Genomic DNA, 20,084 nt, shown 5'->3' on the forward strand with positions numbered 1-20,084 from the left:
GGTCTAGTGGAAGTTGACGCATCCTCCATCTTGGACCTATTTGGTTCTAATGGATTTATGTCATTCTTTTCAAGGTTGTGCCCCACCCCCTTCCCTCCTGTTTCACTGTTACACCACTATAGAGAAGAGATCAGGAAATGGGAAATTGAGAGAAAGTGTCAGAGCTGGGATTTGAGTCCAGACCGGGCTCTAAAACCCTCACCCTTACCTCTGAACCCAGCTGCTGCTCCACGTGAAGAACTGTACAAGTGACCCCTATTTAGGTGGCCTGCAATATTTTCTATTTCTTTCTGTGGGAAAGGCAATTGATTTTTTTCGGTTATTTTATTTTTATTTTATTTTTATTTTTAAAACTGAAATGAATTTTAATACAGAAAATGAAGACAGCGTTTTGCAAATTTATCGCTCACAGGGGTATCTCTATTTGAGGAAATCAGCGTGTTACACTTTGAGAGATGAAATGTTACAGCTTGTACACCAAAATCAAAAAATGAAATTAAATTTAAAAATGAAATGGTTACCAAGGTAATGCAGGTCAGGGGATCAAAGGTGAAGGGTCACACATCATTAAAAAGAAATCTAGGGCTTCCCTGGTGGCGCAGTGGTTGAGAGTCTGCCTGCCGATGCAGGGGACACGGGTTCGTGCCCCGGTCCGGGAAGATCGCACATGCCGCGGAGCGGCTGGGCCTGTGAGCCATGGCTGCTGAGCCTGCGCGTCCGGAGCCTGTGCTCCGCAACGGGAGAGGCCACAACAGTGAGAGGCCTGAGTATTGCAAAAAAAAAAAAAAAAAAAAGAAATCCAAAAGGACGGCTGCATCATGAGCCCTCACTAGTGTTCCAACGGTGCCTCTCTTTGGGAAAACTTGAACATTTCGGCAGACATTCAAGCAGTTTTTTCGGTAAAAAGATTTTTACATGACAACTACTGCTGTTCCCATGGCCATTTTCTATAGGTGGCACGGTGTTGAGGACACAGTAGGTGCTGGTTCCGCACAATACACTTTGGGAAACGCTCTTCCGGCTTGTTTTCGGCAGCCGTTTCCCCTCCGCCCGCCACATCCTCCTCCTCCTCACGACCGCGACCCCGAGCGCCCGGGTACCGCTGCTGCCGCCAGCCCGCCGACCCTGCTGCTGCCGCACACCCGCTCAGTTATTATTTTAAAAGGAGCCTTTTCTAATGGAGAAGTTGGAAAAGTATAAATAGTTATAGACAGCATGATACCAAAACCAAGCAGGACCCTAGGGGGCCCTCCCAGATACAAAAGCCTTTCTGGGCCCCCCTTTCTCATTTGCAGAAAAAGGCTTTGGTTTCCTAGACCTTACCTGAGTTCCAAAGAGCAGAATCAACCAGTACTAATTAGGGAAGTGAGGGAATGGAGAAACCAAGGAAAAACAGGCAAGAAACAATAGTGCAGAGATAAAATAGAGTCCTAGTTCCTCCTCAAGGGATGTACACAACAATCTAATACATATCTTTGGGTTGTTCTGCAGGAACTAAGGCCCCCACCCAGGAGGAGGATGGTAAGTACATGCTGAGACCCCAGACTGACTGGAACCAGAAGGCTGATGACTGAGATTCCTGGAACACTGCCCTGTTACCTCACCACCAACCAATCAGAAGAAAGTCACACACCTGCAGCCCTCACCCCAAATGTTGCCTTTAAAATCTCTTCCCTGGGGGAGGGGGGGATGAATTGGGAGATTGGGATTGACATATATACACTATTGATACTATGCATAAAATAGGTAACTAATGAGAACCTACTGTGTAGCACAGGGAACTCTACTCAGTGCTCTGTGGTGACCTAAATGAGAAGGAAATCCAAAAAAAGAGGGGATGTATGTATACGTATAGCTGATTCACTTTGCTGTACAGTATAAAGTAACACAATATTATAAAGCAACTATACTCCAATAAAAATTAAAAAAAAGAAAACTCTTCCCTGAAAACCCTCAGGGAGTTTAGGTCTTTTGAACACAAGCCTCCCATTCTCCTTGCTTGGCCCTTGAAATAAACATTTCTCTGCTTCAAACTCTGAGTTTTGGTTGTTTGGCCCCAGTGTGTGTGTTGGGCACACAAACTTGAGTTGGACAACAATACCACCACTCAGAAGTAAACACTGAACATTTGGGGTATGTTTCCTGTATATAGTCATTCACTGATGTATAAGGTCAATGTTGGGATAGAATGTATTTGCTCTTGTTAAAAAATGGACTGAGCTATTACAAATTTTATGAGTTTATCTGAGGAAAAATTGATTCAAACTGGGCAGCATCTCATCTAGCAGAGAGAAAGGAGCTCTGAGGAGCTGTACAAAGTGAGAATTCTATAGGCAGAAGGGAGCAGGGACAAGGAAGTTAAACCAGACAAAAAAAGCAGATTGGCTATTGCAAGGCCTCTTTCCTTTAGGGGATGGCAGGGGTCTGCCATGCAGATCACCTCCCTACTGCTGATCACGTGAGTCCTGATTGACTGGTTTAAAAGTCCATCTCTGGGAGAGGCCAAAACTATAATTAAGTCTCAGTTTGGTGACATGGGGCTTTGAAACAGGAGAGAAGGGGGCAGGGCACAACATTTAAAGAACGACATAACCATAGGACATGACAAAAACTGGTTAGAACTAACTAGATCCAAGATGGCGGAAGATCTGACTTCCAGTGAACCTTGAGCCTCACTGTACACTCACTGTAATGCATTAGCTAAATGACACACCTGCCAGCGCCGTGACAGTTCTGAGGCCGACCGCCAAAGATCAAAAAGGCCGACCGCCAAAGATCAATTCCTGGATATCTCTGCCCCCTTCCCCCAAATACTTGGAATAATCCTCCCCCTCATTAGCCTACAGAATTACCCAGCCCGTAAAACCTAACCACACCATATTTCAGGGCCTCTCACCTTCTGAGATGGCCCACTCCCTGTCTGTGGAGTGTGTTTCTCTCTAAATAAATGCACTTCTTACCTATCACTTTGTCTCTCACTGAATTCTTTCTGCGATGAGACATCAAGAACCTGAGCTTCATTAAGTCCTGAGACCAGGTGTGTGAGCTCAGTTAAAAGACCGTGAGTTCAAGTCCCAATCTGAGTTGCACCGTTTCAGCTTTGCATAAGTGACTCCACTTTGGGCCTGTTGTCTTGCTTTTAACAAACCCCATGAGGAAACGGAGGTTAAGAGAATTAATTAAGTTGCCCAAAGTCACACAGACAGGAAGGGACAGAGCCTGGGAGTTGAACATAAGCAGCTAGGCTCTGGAGCCTGTGCTTTCAAGTGACAGGGTTCAGGACATGCTACCCTTAAATACAGCATCTGGCATATTGAACATGCCAAGCTGAAGGATTTGAGAAATTGTACGTGCAGGAAGGACTTTCTGACCTTCCCCGGAAGCACGTGAAAAAAAAAAACCGTGTGAGAGGTGCCCTCCCTATGCCCAGAGGAAAAGAGCACCCTTATCTTTGAAGATGAAGGGACAGAGAGAGGAATCTGAAGGAACAGGCCTTGCTAAGTTTCCCCTAGTTTACTACACTTCCCTCATACTTTCTGTCCTTTCATATTTCTCCACAATTTTCCATTCATCAAACCTACTATAAAAGTGTTCAGGTTTAACCATTTCTTTAGGTCGTCATTTTGCTTACGAAGGCTCTCAGGTCACGTAAAATGTATATTAAATAAATGCATATACTTTTCTCTGGTTCATCTGTCTTTTGTTACATGGCCCCCAGCTCAGAGTCCAGAATTTAGAGGGGTAGAAGGAAAGGTATTTTTCCTCCCCTACATGACTCTACAATTTCCTTTATATCCTATTTTGCGCATTCCTCCATGCCATCATGCATTCTTCTCCGACATTTGTGTAATACTTTGTATTTCTTAGTGAGCAAGGTTTAACCACACCACCCAAAAAACAAACCAAAAGACAAAAAAAAACTCTCAGCATCAGTCTGACACCTGACTTCAGCCTTTCTCAAATCAGCGTCCTTAGACCTTCCCAAGTTCAGGAATCAGAAATCCTATGAGTATTTTTAAGTTTTGTGTTCGTTGTAATAAATAATCTTAAGATTTTTTTACAAGTTCTAAAGGTGAGGTTTTTATATCGATATTTCACAACTGAAAGACACTTAAAGTTGAATTAGCCCTTACATTTTCAAGTCAGAATTTCTCAAACTGGGTTCTGGGAGGTTTTCTTAAAAATCTGTGAGAACGTGTTCCTTTTAAATGAAATTATTGCTCCCGGTGAACTAGCCTGTTTTCCTGAGGATTGCCCAATATGTGCTTTCCCCCAGATGAAAAGTATTTTAACATATGTCATTGTAAAAATAACACTCGCTTCATATAAAAAAAAAAATCAGATAATACAAATGGTATAAAGAGGAAGTTGTAAGGGGGCACACCCTAAAGAAAGGAGAGCTATGGCGGGCGAGGGGGAGTGAGGGGAGCCCGAGGGGTCCTGGGGGTGGGGAGGAAGTCCTCCTGGTTATGAAAGCGAAGGCGGGGGTGGGGATCCTCTTGCAGGCAAGGCTCCTACTTAGGGACCCAGTGCCTGGGCAGGAACAGCCGGTTTGGCCACCACCCCCAGCCTCTGGTACACCAGGGCCAGGCGGCCCCAGAATTCACCCTCGGCTCCCAGTGTTACCAAACCCAAATCGGGTCCCACGTAAATCACATACACATTCTGGCAACTGCCAGAGGCCGGGCATCGGGTGAAGCAGAAGCCGAGAACCTACTGCTCCTGCCGCCAGCTCTGTCCTTCCGCAGGCCTCCCCTCCCGGCACGCACAGCTCACAGAAACTCCCGGGCCCTCTCTGGCTGGAGGGCCTGGACCCCTGGGGCGCAGACGAGGGGTGGGCACACATTGCCCCCTCGGGCCCTCAGGGCCCAGCCACGGAGGCAGCCCCTTCCCCACGCAGCCCTGTTCACAGAACCGGGTCGGAGGACTCACAGGCTCTGTCTTCTGCCCAGATAACTGAAGGTCTAGGCAGGGACCCCAAGACCCTTGAGGCCTTGAGCCTGGATGAACATCAGGCCTGTGGCCACAGCCCCAGAGGGCTTTCCCAACTCCCCGGGGCCCAAATTGAAAAGCTGGCCTCCCTGCTCCCAGCCTGCCTCGGAGTTTTCCTGCTGCTCCTGTGCTCCTGGGTTTACCTGGTGGGAGCTCTTCACTGCAGAGAGTGTGTCCTGATTTGACGGCACTTGTGGGCTCCCCTGAAAAGCAGCCCCACAGCGACCAGGACTTGGCTCCCAAAACGCTTGTTACAGCACCTCGTCTTCCCCTGTGAGTCCTTTCCCAGGGACTAGCTGCTCCAGATCCCAGGATTGATGCCACCCTAGTGACGCCTGGGGCAGCTGCTCTGCAGGCCCACCAAACGCTCACTCAAGCCTGCTCGCGGCAGGTGGGGTGAGTCAGCTCAACAATATTGAAAACCCAGTCCCCCAAAGCCGAGTTCCTCTGCTGAGTTTATGATTAACCTCTCTATGCAAAACTTTATTGCCTTTCTTGTCCCACCCCTGTACCCTCAGGATTGAGGAGTATCAAAGAAAACGGGGATTGAAACTGAGCAGGATCCTGTGAAGCCCTCCCAGGTACAAAAGCCCCCCTTTCTCATTTGCAGAAAAAGGCTTTTAGTCTCCTAGACCTTCCCTGAGTTCCAAAGAGCAGGTTCAGCCACTTACTAATTAGGGAAGTGAGGGGATGCAGAAACCAAGGGAAAGCAGGCGAGAAACAATAGTGCAGAGACAAAAGAGTCCTAGCTTCTCCTCAAGGGATGTACATAACAATCTGATATATATCTATGAGTTGTTCTGCGGGAACTAAGGCCCCTACCCATGTGGAGGATGGTAACTACATGCTGAGACCTCACCTGCAGCCCTCACCCCAAATGTCGCCTTTAAAAATGCTTCCCTGAAAACCCTCAGAGAGTTTGGGGTCTTTTGAGCATAAGCTGCCCATTCACCTTGCTTGGTCCTTGCGATAAACCTTTTTCTGCTCCAAACTCCGACACTTCGGTTTGTTTGGCCTCACTGTGTATCGGGCACACAAACTTGGGTTCAACAAGGATGCCGTCCTGTGCTTTCTCCGTGCCTCCTGCCAGACAACACAAAGGTCCCCAACAATGCCAAGGTGCTTGATTTCCATGGGGGTGCAGGGGAGGGGAAAAAATCTTTTTTTCCTCTACCCTTCTTAGGTTCATTGTACAGGGGCCCTGTATATTATACTAACAAAGGACAGACTAACAAGAGAAAAATAAACAAGTTTAACATGTGCACCCCACTTGCACATGGAAGCTCACAGAGTTGAGTAACTCAAAAGAGTGGTTAGAACTTGGGCTTGTGTAGCATCTTAACAAAAGAACAATAAATTTTTAGAGACCTGACATGCAGCTTGATATCAATAAAACAAACAACGCAATCCAAAATGGACAGAAGACCTAAACAGACATTTCTCCAAAGAAGATATACAGATTGCCAACAAACACACGAAAGGGTGCTCAACATCACTAACCATTAGAGAAATGCAAATCAAAACTACAATGAGGTATCACCTCACACCAGTCAGAATAGCCATCGTCAAAAAATCTACAAACAGTAAATGCTGGAGAGGGTGTGGAGAAGAGGGAACCCTCTTGCACTGTTGGTGGGAATGTAAATTGATACAGCCACTATGGAGAACAGTATGGAGGTTCCTTAAAAAATTAAAAATAGAACTACCATACGACCCAGCAATCCCAGTACTGGGCATATACCCTGAGAAAACCATAATTCAAAAACAATCATGTACCACAATGTTCATCGCAGCACTATTTACAATAGCCAGGACATGGAAGCAACCTAAGTGCCCATCGACAGATGAATGGATAAAGAAGATGTGGCGCATATGTACAATGGAATATCACTCAGCCGTAAAAAGAAACAAAACTGAGTTATTTGTAGTGAGGTGGATGGACCTAGAGTCTGTCATACAGAGTGAAGTAAGTCAGAAAGAGAAAAACAAATATCATATGCTAACACATATATATGGAATCTAAAAAAAAAAAAAAAGGTTCTGATGAACCTAGGGGCAGGACAGGAATAAAGATGCAGACATAGAGAATGTACTTGAGGACACGGGGAGGGGTAAGGGTAAGCTGGACGAAGTGAGAGAGTTGCACTGACATATATACACTACCAAATGTAAAATAGATAGCTAGTGGGAAGCAGCCGCATAGCACAGGGAGATCAGCTCCATGCTTTGTGACCACCTAGAGGGGTGGGTTAGGGAGGGTGGGAGGGAGATATGGGGATGTACATATATACATATATCTGATTCACTTTGTTATACAGCAGAAACTACACAACATTTTAAAGCAATTATACTCCAATAAAGATGTTAGGGGGGCTTCCCTGGTGGTGCAGTGGTTAAGAATCCACCTGCCAATGCAGGGGACACGGGTTTGAGCCCTGGGCTGGGAAGATCCCTCCTGCCGCAGAGCAACTAATCCCGTGCGCCACAACTACTGAGCCTGCGCTCTAGAGCCCATGAGCCACAGCTACTGAAGCCCGCGTGCCTAGAGCCCGTGCTCCGCAACAAGAGAAGCCACCGCAATGAGAAGCCCACGCACCGCAACGAAGTGTAGCCCCCGCTCACCGCAACTAGAGAAAGCCTGAACGCAGCAACAAAGACCCAGCACAGCCAAAAATAAATAAATAAATAAATTTATTTAAAAAAAAAAGATGTTAAAAAAATTTTTTTTAGAGAAGTGATAAGACACAGGAAAAGGACTGAGTTTCTAGGGTGGAAAATTGTGGGAAGGCAAATATATGGGGAAGCCAATGGTAGCTAAGAGCTAGTTTTAGCAAGGTTTGTGTGTAGATTCCTCTGATGCTGTCTCTGGGCTGCTGAGGGTCTAGGGTTGCAGCCAGTGATTAACTTCTGGACTTCCTGGTAGAGAGTAAAATTTACAAATGATACATACATTTACAAATTTATGTCCTGCTTTTAGGCACATAGGAGAAGGGAAGAGAGCTTTTCTTGTATCTTCTTCTCAATTGCCTTCAGTTCAAAATAATCCTTATGTCAAAGTGGCATATTTTGGAGTGGCATCAGGGACTACCCACCATGATGAGTGCCAATGAAAGGAGCCTCAAAATAGAAGAAAGGAGAGGAGGGATTTCTTCTCTCTTGGAAGTTCACACCTTGGCATCTTCATCTGCAAATTGGGGCCACCAACCTCCAAGAGTCACCAAGGACGGGAAATGAGATTGCGTCTGTGAGCACCTACCAAAATGCTTGGCATGTAGACATTAGTTTGAATTAGAATATATGACTATTATAAAGTTCTTTCTTATGTCCTGACAAATTATCCCTCCTATTAATGAGGAGATCTTAATCTAATGCTTCCCAAAGTGTGGCCCGTGACCCTGCTTGGACTACTTACTAGATTCTACCCATAATGTCCCGGGGACAGATTCCCAGTTGTCTTTGCTCCTCTTAGACCCACTCAATCACAATCTTAGGGGACAGAGCCCTGGATTCTGCATCTTTGACAAACTCCCTAAACAATTCTTGGGCATAGCAAAGTTTGAGTACCACTGGTAAAGTGAATGAAACATTGCTTCTGGAGACTAGAGAGACCTGGGTTCAAATCTCAGCTTGGCCACTAACTTAAGGTTTCTATGCCTTGGTTTCCTGATTTTTTAAATGGGGTAATAATAGTATGTGTGACGATTAAATGCGGAGAAATCGCTTAAGACTTGGGCCAGCACAAAGTAAGTGTCAAAAAGTGTTAGTCATTGTTTTTCTCCTGCTAAGTGTTGCTTCTGCTGTCCCTCTGTGGCACAGACCATGGCCCCCAACATCCCAGGAACAGCCCAGCTGGGACCCGCTGGGAGCAGTGCAAAAGAAAGCAAGGAGGATGTGAGGGCGCCTGCTCGGGTCTTGCTCCCTGCTCCTCTAAAACTGGGAAACGCTGTAAGGACACATCTGGCCACTGGAGGGCAGCATCCACCTAGCTAATTTTAAGAACAGCTTTCTCAAAAAGCAGCTTTCTGGTAGCGGTGTGGGGAAGGTGGAAGGAAGCCTTAATGGGGGCTTACTGGACACTGGATTAGTTGCTTCATTCTAGAATTTCATTTACACCCACCCTACTCTAGGCAACCCTTAGTGAATAGATGCATTCTAAAAGACAACCTATAAAGAGAAGTTTTACGTAAAGAACCCTATTTTCCCATTGCCTTGAACTATAAAATGAAAATTTTGATCCTAACTCTGGGCTCTCCCACAGGTGCCCAGTGACAGTCTTCTGAGTGCCCACATGCCTGACCACCAGGACTCCTCACACCTCCCCAAGGCATGCAGGAATCTCCCTATTTTCCAATCCTGCCAGCTGCTGGCTGCACATGAAGAAACACGTAGGCAGCCCAGAGAGAGGCGGCAGCCCCCTTCCCACACCCTTGGTGTTCCCTTCTCAACGCGGCAGCAAGGACAGTTTCTGCAGCCGGCAGGTCCAAGTGCTCTAGTACTGTGTGAGCACAAGGCATGGGGCCCCTGGGCGCCCATCTCAAGAGTCTCAGGTGAAGTCACTCTCCCAAGCATGTCCCCAAGAATGGTCTGTGTCTTAGTTTGGGTTACTTACCCCCAAGGAAAGCTCTAGACGATGGTGTGCTGTGAACTCACTGGACTGAAGCAGGACAGCATGTTTGAGAATGAAGTCCATCCAGAGAAACTAGGTCCTGCTGGCAGCATGTAAGCCCCTGCCTCAGGCATTACTTCCTGACACTTCAGTTATCCAGGCCAGTAAATCACCCTCGGCCTTACCAGCTTGGGTTGGGTTTTGTGGCTCTTGGTCTAGAAGGGTCCTAACCAAATACACAACCTAATATCATCCTCAAATGACGCTGGGTTGAGTACATGCATGAGATATTACATCTAATCATCTCAGGCTGATTGTGTATGAGACCAAAATATCCTTTTCTCTCTCTCCATCCCCCCTTTCTCCTCCCACCCACCTTGGCTCCAAGCTTGGCTGTTCTGGACAGAGCAGGAAAAGGAAAATGTGTCACGAGGTACCAGGATCCAGCTCATCTCACTCACAGGCTTGAGCTGACATGGGGCTAGGTCTCTCCCCCACTGCAGCATTGCTTCATTTTGTCTGTTAAAGACCAGCTTTCCATGCTTCTCCCGCAATTGGCAGAGAATGTGGGCACAAGCATCTTCTGAGTTTCCAAGCTATTGGTCCAGCCCAAGATCAATTTAACTCTTTGGAGCTGCTTCTCCATACTGTTCGCTCGTATTAAGTTGGGGATATTCTTGGTCTCCTTTCCAGGGTATCTCCCACATCCTGTTTATGTTTAGACCCACTTCCAGGGTTTTACATGCATTCCCATGAAATGTAACCTTATAAGATTACTCCCATCATTACTGCCTGTTGAGATCTTTTGAGATCCTAATTCTCTCATTTACCTTATAGGCTTCATAGCACCTGTGGGGTTGATGAGTCCAAGTCAGTAGGACTTAAACAAAACAGAACTAACAATCGGTCCTTACAGCCTATAGCAACCTCCCAGAAGTCATCAGATTCATAAGGCAGCACACTCTGGGCACGCTTTTTTTAACGCAGCCACTTAGCACTGCAGTGGGACTCTCTATCGTCCCCACCAGGAATAGAGGAGACGCTGCTTGTCTGAATTTCAGAGAGGACTGAGACATCTTTTTTTTTTTTTGCGGTACGCGGGCCTCTCACTGCTGTGGCCTCTCCCGTTGCGGAGCACAGGCTCCGGACGCGCAGGCTCAGCGGCCATGGCTCACGGGCCTAGCCGCTCTGCGGCATGTGGGATCTTCCCGGACCAGGGCACGAACCCACGTCCCCTGCATCGGCAGGTGGACTCTCAACCACTGCGCCACCAGGGAATCCCAGGACTGAGACATCTTTATATTGCTCTTTCTGAAGAGCCCAGTACCAACCCCAAAAGAAGACAATGTTAGTCAAGCAGCACCTGCTCTTCACGGAACCGGGCTGCACCCAGGGATGGCTGCATCCTTTTACAAGTGTTTACAAACCCTCTTTCAAATAGCTTGCTTTCAGAAGCCATCTTCCCAGGTATTAAGAGTTTGCAAAATCTCTCTTGCACTTTCTGTTGGAAAAGTAGGATTCAAGGAGATGTCTAAGAAAAACAGGATAATGAGAAATGGAAGATGCTAGAGAGGGGCGATTAGAGACCATCTGTTAAAGTAATCTGTGATAAGAACGGAGGTTTTACATTGGCTGAGAACCTCTTAGCTTGCCAAATTACAGAGAGTAGGTTTAGGATGAATCTTTCTTTTGTGCTCTCATCAAAAATAGAATCCAGAAGGTTGGGGAGTTGACAGGTAATCTAATCTGTTCCGTGGGCCATATTTCATTGAATCTAAACTATGGCCAGATTTAGAAGACGCTCCATTATTTTATAAACCATCAAGAAAGAAAATGTGTAACCAACGAAACTGTCATACAATGCTTTCTTATCATTCTTTTATTTTGTACTTATGTGCATTATGTACTTATTGAACGAGCTCTTTTAGACTTTAAACGTTTTTATCATCTGTCACTCTTGTGCAGAGATAAAAAAGAAAGTATGAGCAAAACAAATTTGCTAAAACTTCTCAAACGCAGAGTCCAACTCTTCTGAATTCCTTGTCACAGTCTTTAAGTGCATTTTCCACATGTCATTTCGATCCATAGCATTAAAAAGGCAGCTTTTCATAAGAGAGAGCTCCACTATGACCTCCAGATCGTCTTTCTGTATATCCATTCTGCAGGCTTTGATCCTGGTGCCTGATCTTACTAGAAGGTGTTAATGGAAGTTTGAGACAAAACCAGGACTCACTTTCCTACTTCAAAAGGGCAGGCAGTGACTCTAGGTCATGACTGCCACCTTGCCAACAGCAATGGTAGGATACCATTAATTCTAAGGTGAGATTGGTCATAAGCTACATCCCAATCTCAGAGATGTGAAAATTGATAATGAACTGAGGTAGCTCTTATAAGGCCGCCTTTTGAGTTATCTGTCCCACCCATCTCCTGACGGATGGCCTCAGCCTCATCCACGGGTAGGCATCACTGTGTCAGACCAGGCCAGGCTGGGCCAAGTGGGTCCTGCAATCTTGGAATTGGGACTAGCTTCTTGTGTAGAGGAAAACACTGGGGTACATGGGGTCAGCCTCTCCCACCACAGGGGTCACGACCAGAGAGAGCTGTGCCTGACAGAGGAGCGAACCTCCCACACAGAGAGGGGCCGAGATGAGACGGAGAGATGGCAGGCTCTTGGCTTCCCGAGGGCTTTCTGGGGGCTGTGGTCAGTCCCTGCCTGAAGCTGGGCTGCTGCCTAGGCCCTGGGCTCTGGAGACACCCTGAAGCCCATTTCCCCTTTGTCTCTAAGCCGGCGAGGTGGTCCAGTCACTAGCAAAGTGTCCCACTGCAGCACCTTAGCTGTGCCTGCTGAGACAGGGGCTGCCGCACCACTCTCGGGGCTCTGAAAGCCTCCACGGTCACAGAGTGGCTTCTAGGGCTATAGTTTAGCTGAAGGACCCTATCCCACCATGTCTGAGTGTCCTGTTATCTCTGGGCCCTCTCTGCCTCGACGTAGGCTTCCAGCTTTGATGTCCAGGTTTGCCCGGTGCTAGGTGAGAGGGGTGTCTGTCCAGTGCCATCCTCCAGGGCACTGCATGCAGACAAGGTTCTTCAATGGTTTTAGTGGCAGTGCTGGTGCTTAGTTACCTCTCTTCTGTCCCCCTAGGGGGTGAAGGAGCAGCCTATGACCTCGGGGCAGACTTGTCCGTGTGAGGTCATCTACCCCATCGGGGGTTAAGCCCACAGCCTTCATCCCCTCAGCCAGTGCCACTAACCAGGTGAGCTAATCAGCCTACCCACCTCCTGCTGGGCCTAATCATTCTGGCCCTTTTGGAGTTTCAGAGCTTTGAAGTTTCCATCTCCCTCCTCTGCAGACTGGCGATGTTAGGGTTAGGAGTTCTGGTCCAGTAGCTGTGACAGCCTCCCAGGGATGACGTTGCAAGTTCAGGCCTCTGAAGCTAGGGTGGTTTCTCCAAAGCCTCAAGCCTGTAACGTGGGTCACTGGCGTCAGGGAGGCAGCCAGGCTTCCCAGAGGCCTGGATAATGGAGCAAGTATTAGTGTCCTATTGTTGCTGTAACAAATTACCACAAATGTAGTGGCTTAAAATATGAATTTATTATCTTACAGTTCAGAAACCCAGAATGGGCCAGCAGGGTTGCATTCCCTCTGGAGGCTCTAGGGGAGAGTTCATCTCCTTGCCTGTTCCAGCTTCTAGAGGACAGTGCCTTCCTTGGCTTGTGGCCTCATGTCATTCCAACCTCCACCTCCATCATCACATCTTCTGACATTGCTGGCCTGGCTCCCTCTTAGTAAGAGCCCAACCAGATAATCCAGAATAACCTCCCCATTAAGTACCTTAACTCAATTACCCTCTGCGAAGTCCCATTTGCCATGTAAAGTAACATGGTCACAGGTCCCAGGGATTAGGACATGGACATCTTGTGGGGACCGTTATTCAGTCCACCACAGAGTTCAAAGACTAGAAGAGGACTCCTCTTTTGTTTAATTTTTTTTCCTTTTTTTTTAAAGATGTTGGGGGTAGGAGTTTATTAATTAATTAATTTATTTTTGCTGTGTTGGGTCTTCGTTTCTGTGCAAGGGCTTTCTCTAGTTGTGGCAAGCGGGGGCCACTCTTCATCGCGGTGCACGGGCCTCTCTTGTTGCGGAGCACAGGCTCCAGACACGCAGGCTCAGTAGTTGTGGCTCACGGGCCTAGTTGCTCCGCAGCATGTGGGATCCTCCCAGACCAGGGCTCGAACCCGTGTCCCCTACATTAGCAGGCAGATTCTCAACCACTGCGCCACCAGGGAAGCCCCTAGAAGAGGACTCCTCTTAATGGTATTTTCCTAGATGTACATGATATGTTATCACCTGAACCTTTGACCCCAAAAGCCAGCAATGAGTAGTAAAGGGACTTGAAATCGCCTATTTAGAAATAAGTAAACAGATGAAGTAAATCAAACTCTTAGTACTAATACTTTGGAGGTGTTCAGCAGTTTGTAAGCATCATGACAACCAGTGGGTTAATTTAAGGTGACTGAACACGGCAGAGAACCCGGCATATATTAGCTTTGTGGTTTTTCATCTGAAATGTATAATTGAAATGAGACGTGTGATTTTAATTCTGGAGGTGTAAGAGAATTGTTAGTAAACAGCTTTGAACTGCTCCAGAGAACGTGACTTACTACATTTATAATATTTCAACTGCTTTGTGCTGAGTGAAACTTTGCCGCTTGGATTTGAATCTTCCTGGGTTGGGAGTCTGATGTCCTGGAAAGAATTACTAAAACTTATAAATACATTTAAAATATTTAAAGGAATTTAATGAAATTTGCAAGTGGGGTTGTTTGGGGGGATTAAATCTGTTAAATGTATGAATGATTAGGACAAGAGCGTTTTTATTTTTACAGAAAAATTACATTATCAATAAAACAAGATGTCCATGATGACCTTAAAAGCTTAAGAAATCAATTTTTAAGATTTTACTTCTTTAACAGATTGAAAATTAATTTAATTATAGTCATTTGCACACATACAAGCACCCTTGAACACTGAGAAACTCAAACTCTTGAAGGCTGTGGAATAACTCTGTAAACACACTTCATTCAAATGACTCACACATTCTTTTAAAAATGGATCGTATCTCTGGAAATTGAAGCTTTTTTAAAAAAAAATATTTTGGCCACACCACATGGCATGTGGGATTGAACCCACATCCCCTGCAGTGGGAGCATGGAGTCTTAACCAGGAAGTCCCTGGAATTGAAGCTTATTAAAGAACTTACACCCTGAGTTTAGGAAACTTTCTGGTTGGAACAGTTTCACTCTCCTCAACTCCTATACCACCTTGCCCTTGGGTAGACTTGCATGTAAATACCTAGAACAACGTATCTTGCTTATCGGCCTCTCTCCAAAGACTTTGAGGGCAGGCTCTGGCCTTTTTCCACAGTTTTCCCCACAGAGCTGCAGTCAGAGCAGACCCACCTTGAGCATTTACTGGCTTACCAGCCAGTGGTAAAACCTGTAGGAATGTTTACCAAGGCAAAAGCCAACCTCTCTCCCCATGTCTTTTCTCCTGAGCAGTCTTGCCTCTTTCCCAGGGCAGGGGTGTTCCAGAAACTCATAGAACTAATTCCTAAACAAGAGGGCCTCACACTGAAGAACTTATCTTTGGCTCCAGTTCAGTAAGTTCTGATTTAGGCTTAGTCCTCTTATATGAGGGGACATACCACGTTGAGGGTTCTCTTTTTAAGAGATCCTTCAAGCGAATCCCTTGAAACTTAAAATAAGATTGACAGCTAACATTTATATGCACTAATATTTTAGGAGCTCTGTGTATTACAGCATCAACTTTCCAACAGCACTATTATTCCCTGTTAACAGATAAGGGAACTGTAGTGCACAGTTAACCATTTTGTAAATGGCAGTCATGAATTTAAACACTGGCAGTCAGACTCCACAGACCCAACTCCCTGTAACCACTACACCAAACTGTTTTGCTCCTAGACACAGCCAGAACTGGAACACAGACCTTTAGCTTCCATTGCTAAGTTACATTTCTGTAAATCACTGCACTGTTACTATTACTGGTACCATTATCGGCAGTCTTCATTGCCTGATAACCTCGAGGAGGAAACACAGGTAAGGGGAAAAAACAGGAGAAGCTACAGAAGTGCAAACAGATGTCCCAGGGACCTTGTTATAAGGCAGATTCTGATTCAGGAAGGTCTGGGGTGGGGCCTGAGAGCCTGCATTTCCAACAAGCTCCAGGTGATGCTGGACAGCGGCCGTCTGCGGAACAGTCTGAATAGCAAGGGACGAGATGCCTCTGAGAATGTGTCCCCTGTGACAAAAATAAAAGGAAGGGGGGCATATAGATGTTACAGAGCTGTTTGATGCTGTGGGAGACAAATGAAGGTAGAGTCTACTTTTAACTCATAGGAGCCTCGTGAGGAAACGACCTTCTCCTTTTAAAAACGAAACTGAAGTGTAAGAAGATGGAATGCGCCAAGGTCAAGAGCATATTAGGGGTGGTCCAGGTGCCCCCACACCATCGACCCCACACACACTTCTGTAAAACAGTAAGCAAGGAGCAAGCAAAGAGCTGACATGGGAGTGCTGTTGCTTTAATATGGTGTGTGCCAAGCAGCATCAAAGTGGTCCAAGCTTGCCAATTTTCTCCTGACCGTTTTTTTTTTAGTGTTGCTTTTTAAAAATAATTAATTAATTTATTTTATTTTTGGCCGCGAGGGTCTTGGGTCTTCGTTGCTGCGTGCGGGCTTTCTCTAGTTGCGGCGAGCGGGGGCTACTCTTTGCTGCGGTGCGCGGGCTTCTCATTGCAGTGGCTTCTCTTATTGCGGAGCAGGGGTTCTAGGCGTGCGGGCATCAGTAGTTGTGGCTCGGGGGCTCTAGAGCGCAGGCTCAGTAGTTGTGGCGCACGGGCTTAGCTGCTCTGCGGCCTGTGGGATCTTCCCCAACCAGGGATCGAACCGTGTCCCCTGTATTGGCAGGCGGATTCTTAATCACTGCCCCATCAGGGAAGCCCCTGTCCTGACCTTTTTTTTTTTTTTTTTTTTGCGGTACGCGGGCCTCTCACTGTTGTGGCCTCTCCCGTCGTGGAGCACAGGCTCCGGACGCGCAGGCTCCGCGGCCATGGCTCACGGGCCCAGCCGCTCCACGGCATGTGGGATCCTCCCGGACCAGGGCACGAACCCGTGTCCCCTGCATCGGCAGGCGGACTCTCAACCACTGCGCCACCAGGGAAGCCCCTGACCATTTTTAATGAGCAATATTAAAAAAAAAAAAAAAAAGTGTGTGCTTATAAATAGGCTAATTACACCTCTGGACTTAAAAATGAGAAGACAAGCCACATAAATTCTCTTCCTTAAAAAAACAGCCATTTCAAAAGATTTTCTTTAATATCATAAAATATTTTCATGGACAGGTGAGCTAGCAAACACACATGCACCAATGTGCCTTTGACAAGATTATCCCCTACCCTCACCCCCCCACTCCACATCAAGGTGGACATGAGATTGGAGAAATGAATACAGCAGATGGTACAGATAGAAAAAAAAAATCGATAAAAAGGATGGATATAACATTGTGCTTGGTTATTTTCCTATGTCACAACAAAACAAAACATTTCGGTGCAAATAGTTAATTTTTCCTCTTTTCCATTTAAGTCTGGTGGAGAAAAAAATACTTTTTCTATAATAAAATATGTGGTTTTTTACTTTTTCTAATGTAACTTTTTTTCTTTTTTGCAGAAAATAATTTTGTAAACTGTCACTTCGCGGTCTGGGAGGCTCGATGCCACTTGGGTCCAGCTCGCCCCTTTGGAGGCGGAGCGCAAACCAAACCTGGGCGGGAGAGGGGGGACAGCTGAGGCGCAGGGCTGGGCGCGCATGGCGGACGGGGGCAAGGGCGTGGGCCGGCAGGAGGGGGTTAGAGGTCACTCTCGCCGTACAGCGCCGTGGAGAAGGACATGTAGTCCAGAGCACCTGGCACGGCGTCGGGGCCGGTGTAGGGGGCCATTCGCGCGATGCAGTACTCAGCCTGGTCAGGCGGCAGCTCACGGCGCAGCTCGTCCACAGTGATGTAGTTCTGCGGAGAGAGCGCGGTCAGGACGGCGGGTCAGGGCGGCCATAAAGCAAAGCGGCCGCAAAGGCCAGAGGCCGTAAACCTCACTCGTGACATTAGGTACCCTGTTCCATCCCCGTTCTGGCCCTGTCCTCATACTTCTGGATATAGAAATACGTGTGTGTGTGTTGTGTATAAACACACACGCACACGTGTATTACACATTCATATGTATGTATATATGTGTATGTATATAAATATATACGATATACATACATATACACAAATATAACCATATACATGTGTAATAAATATATACGATATATATGCATATACACATATATAACCGTATACATGTGTATATAAATACGTATGCTATATATACATATACACATATATAACCGTATACATGTGTGTATATAAATATATGATATATATACATATATAACCATATACATATGTGTGTATATAAATATGTACGATATATACATATAACGTGTGTACACACATGTATATTGCACATATATATGTATGTGTGTGTATATAAATACATATGATATATATACATATACACATATATAACCATGCACGTGTGTGTGTGTGTGCGTGTGTGTGTATTTAAGTCCCCTTATAAGTTTTCCACTTCTATAACTACTTGAGGCGGTTTCCAAGCTAACTGGAAGTGCTAACTGCACCTGTAATCTTTCCACGTATCGCTCTAGCCCGCCCCGGCCACAGGCAGGATCAGCAGCACCGTATCTGGTGGGACAGAGTAGGGCCCCCCACACCCACTCAGCTGGGCTCCAAGGACATCACCCAACTCCTGCAAATTACATGAGCATCAATCATCATCAGATAGCATCATCGCCACAGACAGCTATCCGAACCGTGTTTGCGAAATTTGGACCTGACCCCACCTGGCCTGGCTCCCAGTCTGGGTCTCTGCTTTCTCCCCGCCTTGGGCTCGCCCATGAAAGGCTACTTGGAAGCTACTTCTTTTGGGAGCTTGAGGCTCCACAGGAGCTCAGGGGCTCTGACCCACAAGGCGGGACCCCGTCCTATGCCCTACTTCTGCCAGAGCCCCCAGGAGCCAGTCTGAAGGAGGGAGGGGCTGGCCCTCAGGTCACTTCAAAAGTCAGAAGACCAGGTCCCTTTCTGGGCCCCGGAGACCTCCTCTACAAAATGAGTCCCTTCAAGGAGGCGGCTTCTCAGGGTCCTTCCAGCTCCAAAGTGCTGACTCTAACACGCTGTCCTCGAACTTAAGTCAGACCTTTAGGAACCACTTTGTGGGTTGAGTCTTTATTTCCATATAGATTAAAACATTGCAGAAACTATACTCCCTATTGGCTAAGGAAGGATGGCATAAGGATTATCCTGTGAATTTTTCAGAAAGGGAATCTGGCCTCTAGATGTCTCTGCCCCCAAATTCCCCTGGATGCTCCCACGTTTCCACTGTCAAGCAGTGCACTGCAGGGAACTTGGGAGATTTGGAAAATTGAAGCTGACTGCTGCTCAGGGTAGAAAAATGAGACACACGCTTCCTTCCTGCTCCCTACCTATATGCCATACCTTGTGCCCAGAATGATATAGGGGCGAAGTCCAAGTTCCCAGATGGACCTTCCATCACCCACTCACACACTCCACCTGACTGGACTGCCCTCCACCACCCATCATTTCGTCACCAGTATCTCATCACAAGTATGACATGCAGTGTCCCTGGCAGGGGACCCCCTTAAGCTAATGCTGTGTCCTAATGCCTTAGCTGATCCCAAGACATTACAGAAATGGGTAGAGGTGACAGCAAGGAGGCCCGGGGGTGGGGGGGGGAAGGAGGAGCAGTGGAGGTGCTCACGACCACCCCTCCAGGTCAGTCCGCCCCAGCATGGTGCCCACACCACAGCAGACCCACCTTATCCCCGGCCAGGATCTTGAAGGAAGCCATGACTTGGTCTGCTGTATCTGTGTCAGCCGTCTCACGGGACATAAAGTCGATGAAGGCCTGGAACGTCACTACCCCTAGGCGGTTGGGGTCCACAATGCTCATGATGCGGGCAAATTCTGCCTCTCCCTGGAGGGAAGAGCCAATCCCAGGCCTGTCATCCTCTCAGCCACGGTCTCCTCTCTCTATGGACCTCAAGCCCCTGCGGGCTCGGAGTAGCCTGAGGCTATTAGAGAGGGCAAAGCAGACCCCTGACCTAACCTGGGTTGTCTTGAGAGCATGATAGGAACATAATACCCAATAGTGAAGATCCAGTTCAGGCTTCCCACCCTCTACGGATGCCCTGATTCCTCTTGGAGCAAAAATGATAACGCTGATAATAATTAATGACAGCAACGGCTAACACTCCCATAGCATATACTATATACCAGGCACTATTCTAAGTGCTGTGTATAATTCATTTAACCCTCCTCACAACCATATGAGGTA

At 46.8% G+C, this 20,084-nt stretch overlaps 2 protein-coding genes across 5 annotated transcripts in view; both read right to left on the minus strand.

The window, feature by feature from the left end:
* Window positions 1-571: 571 nt before the first annotated feature.
* LOC101279930 (calmodulin-binding transcription activator 1-like) lies at window positions 572-1,089 on the minus strand. The gene has a single exon (XM_049706913.1). It carries the CDS (start codon window positions 1,057-1,059, stop codon window positions 817-819), a length of 243 nt encoding a protein of 80 aa, XP_049562870.1. The 5' UTR covers window positions 1,060-1,089; the 3' UTR covers window positions 572-816.
* Window positions 1,090-16,973: 15,884 nt separating this feature from the next.
* ACTN1 (actinin alpha 1) overlaps window positions 16,974-20,084 on the minus strand; it is a 95,629-nt gene continuing 92,518 nt past the window's right edge. For all 4 annotated transcript variants that reach the window (XM_033432566.2, XM_033432442.2, XM_004262158.4 and 1 more), the window contains 2 exons: window positions 19,566-19,724; window positions 16,974-17,680 (listed from right to left, as the gene is read on the minus strand). In XM_033432566.2, coding sequence (XP_033288457.1) covers window positions 17,522-17,680; window positions 19,566-19,724 — 318 coding nt within the window. In that variant the 3' untranslated portion in view covers window positions 16,974-17,521. The remainder of the gene's footprint in view (window positions 17,681-19,565; window positions 19,725-20,084) is intronic.

The sequence above is a fragment of the Orcinus orca genome, chromosome 2, assembly GCF_937001465.1.
Source record: "Orcinus orca chromosome 2, mOrcOrc1.1, whole genome shotgun sequence".
NCBI classification, from domain to species: Eukaryota; Metazoa; Chordata; class Mammalia; order Artiodactyla; family Delphinidae; genus Orcinus; species Orcinus orca.

Bases quoted from the DNA above. Each gene is read 5' to 3' on its own strand.
- LOC101279930 (XM_049706913.1), bottom strand. From the start codon at position 1,059: ATGTGGCGGGCGGAGGGGAAACGGCTGCCGAAAACAAGCCGGAAGAGC.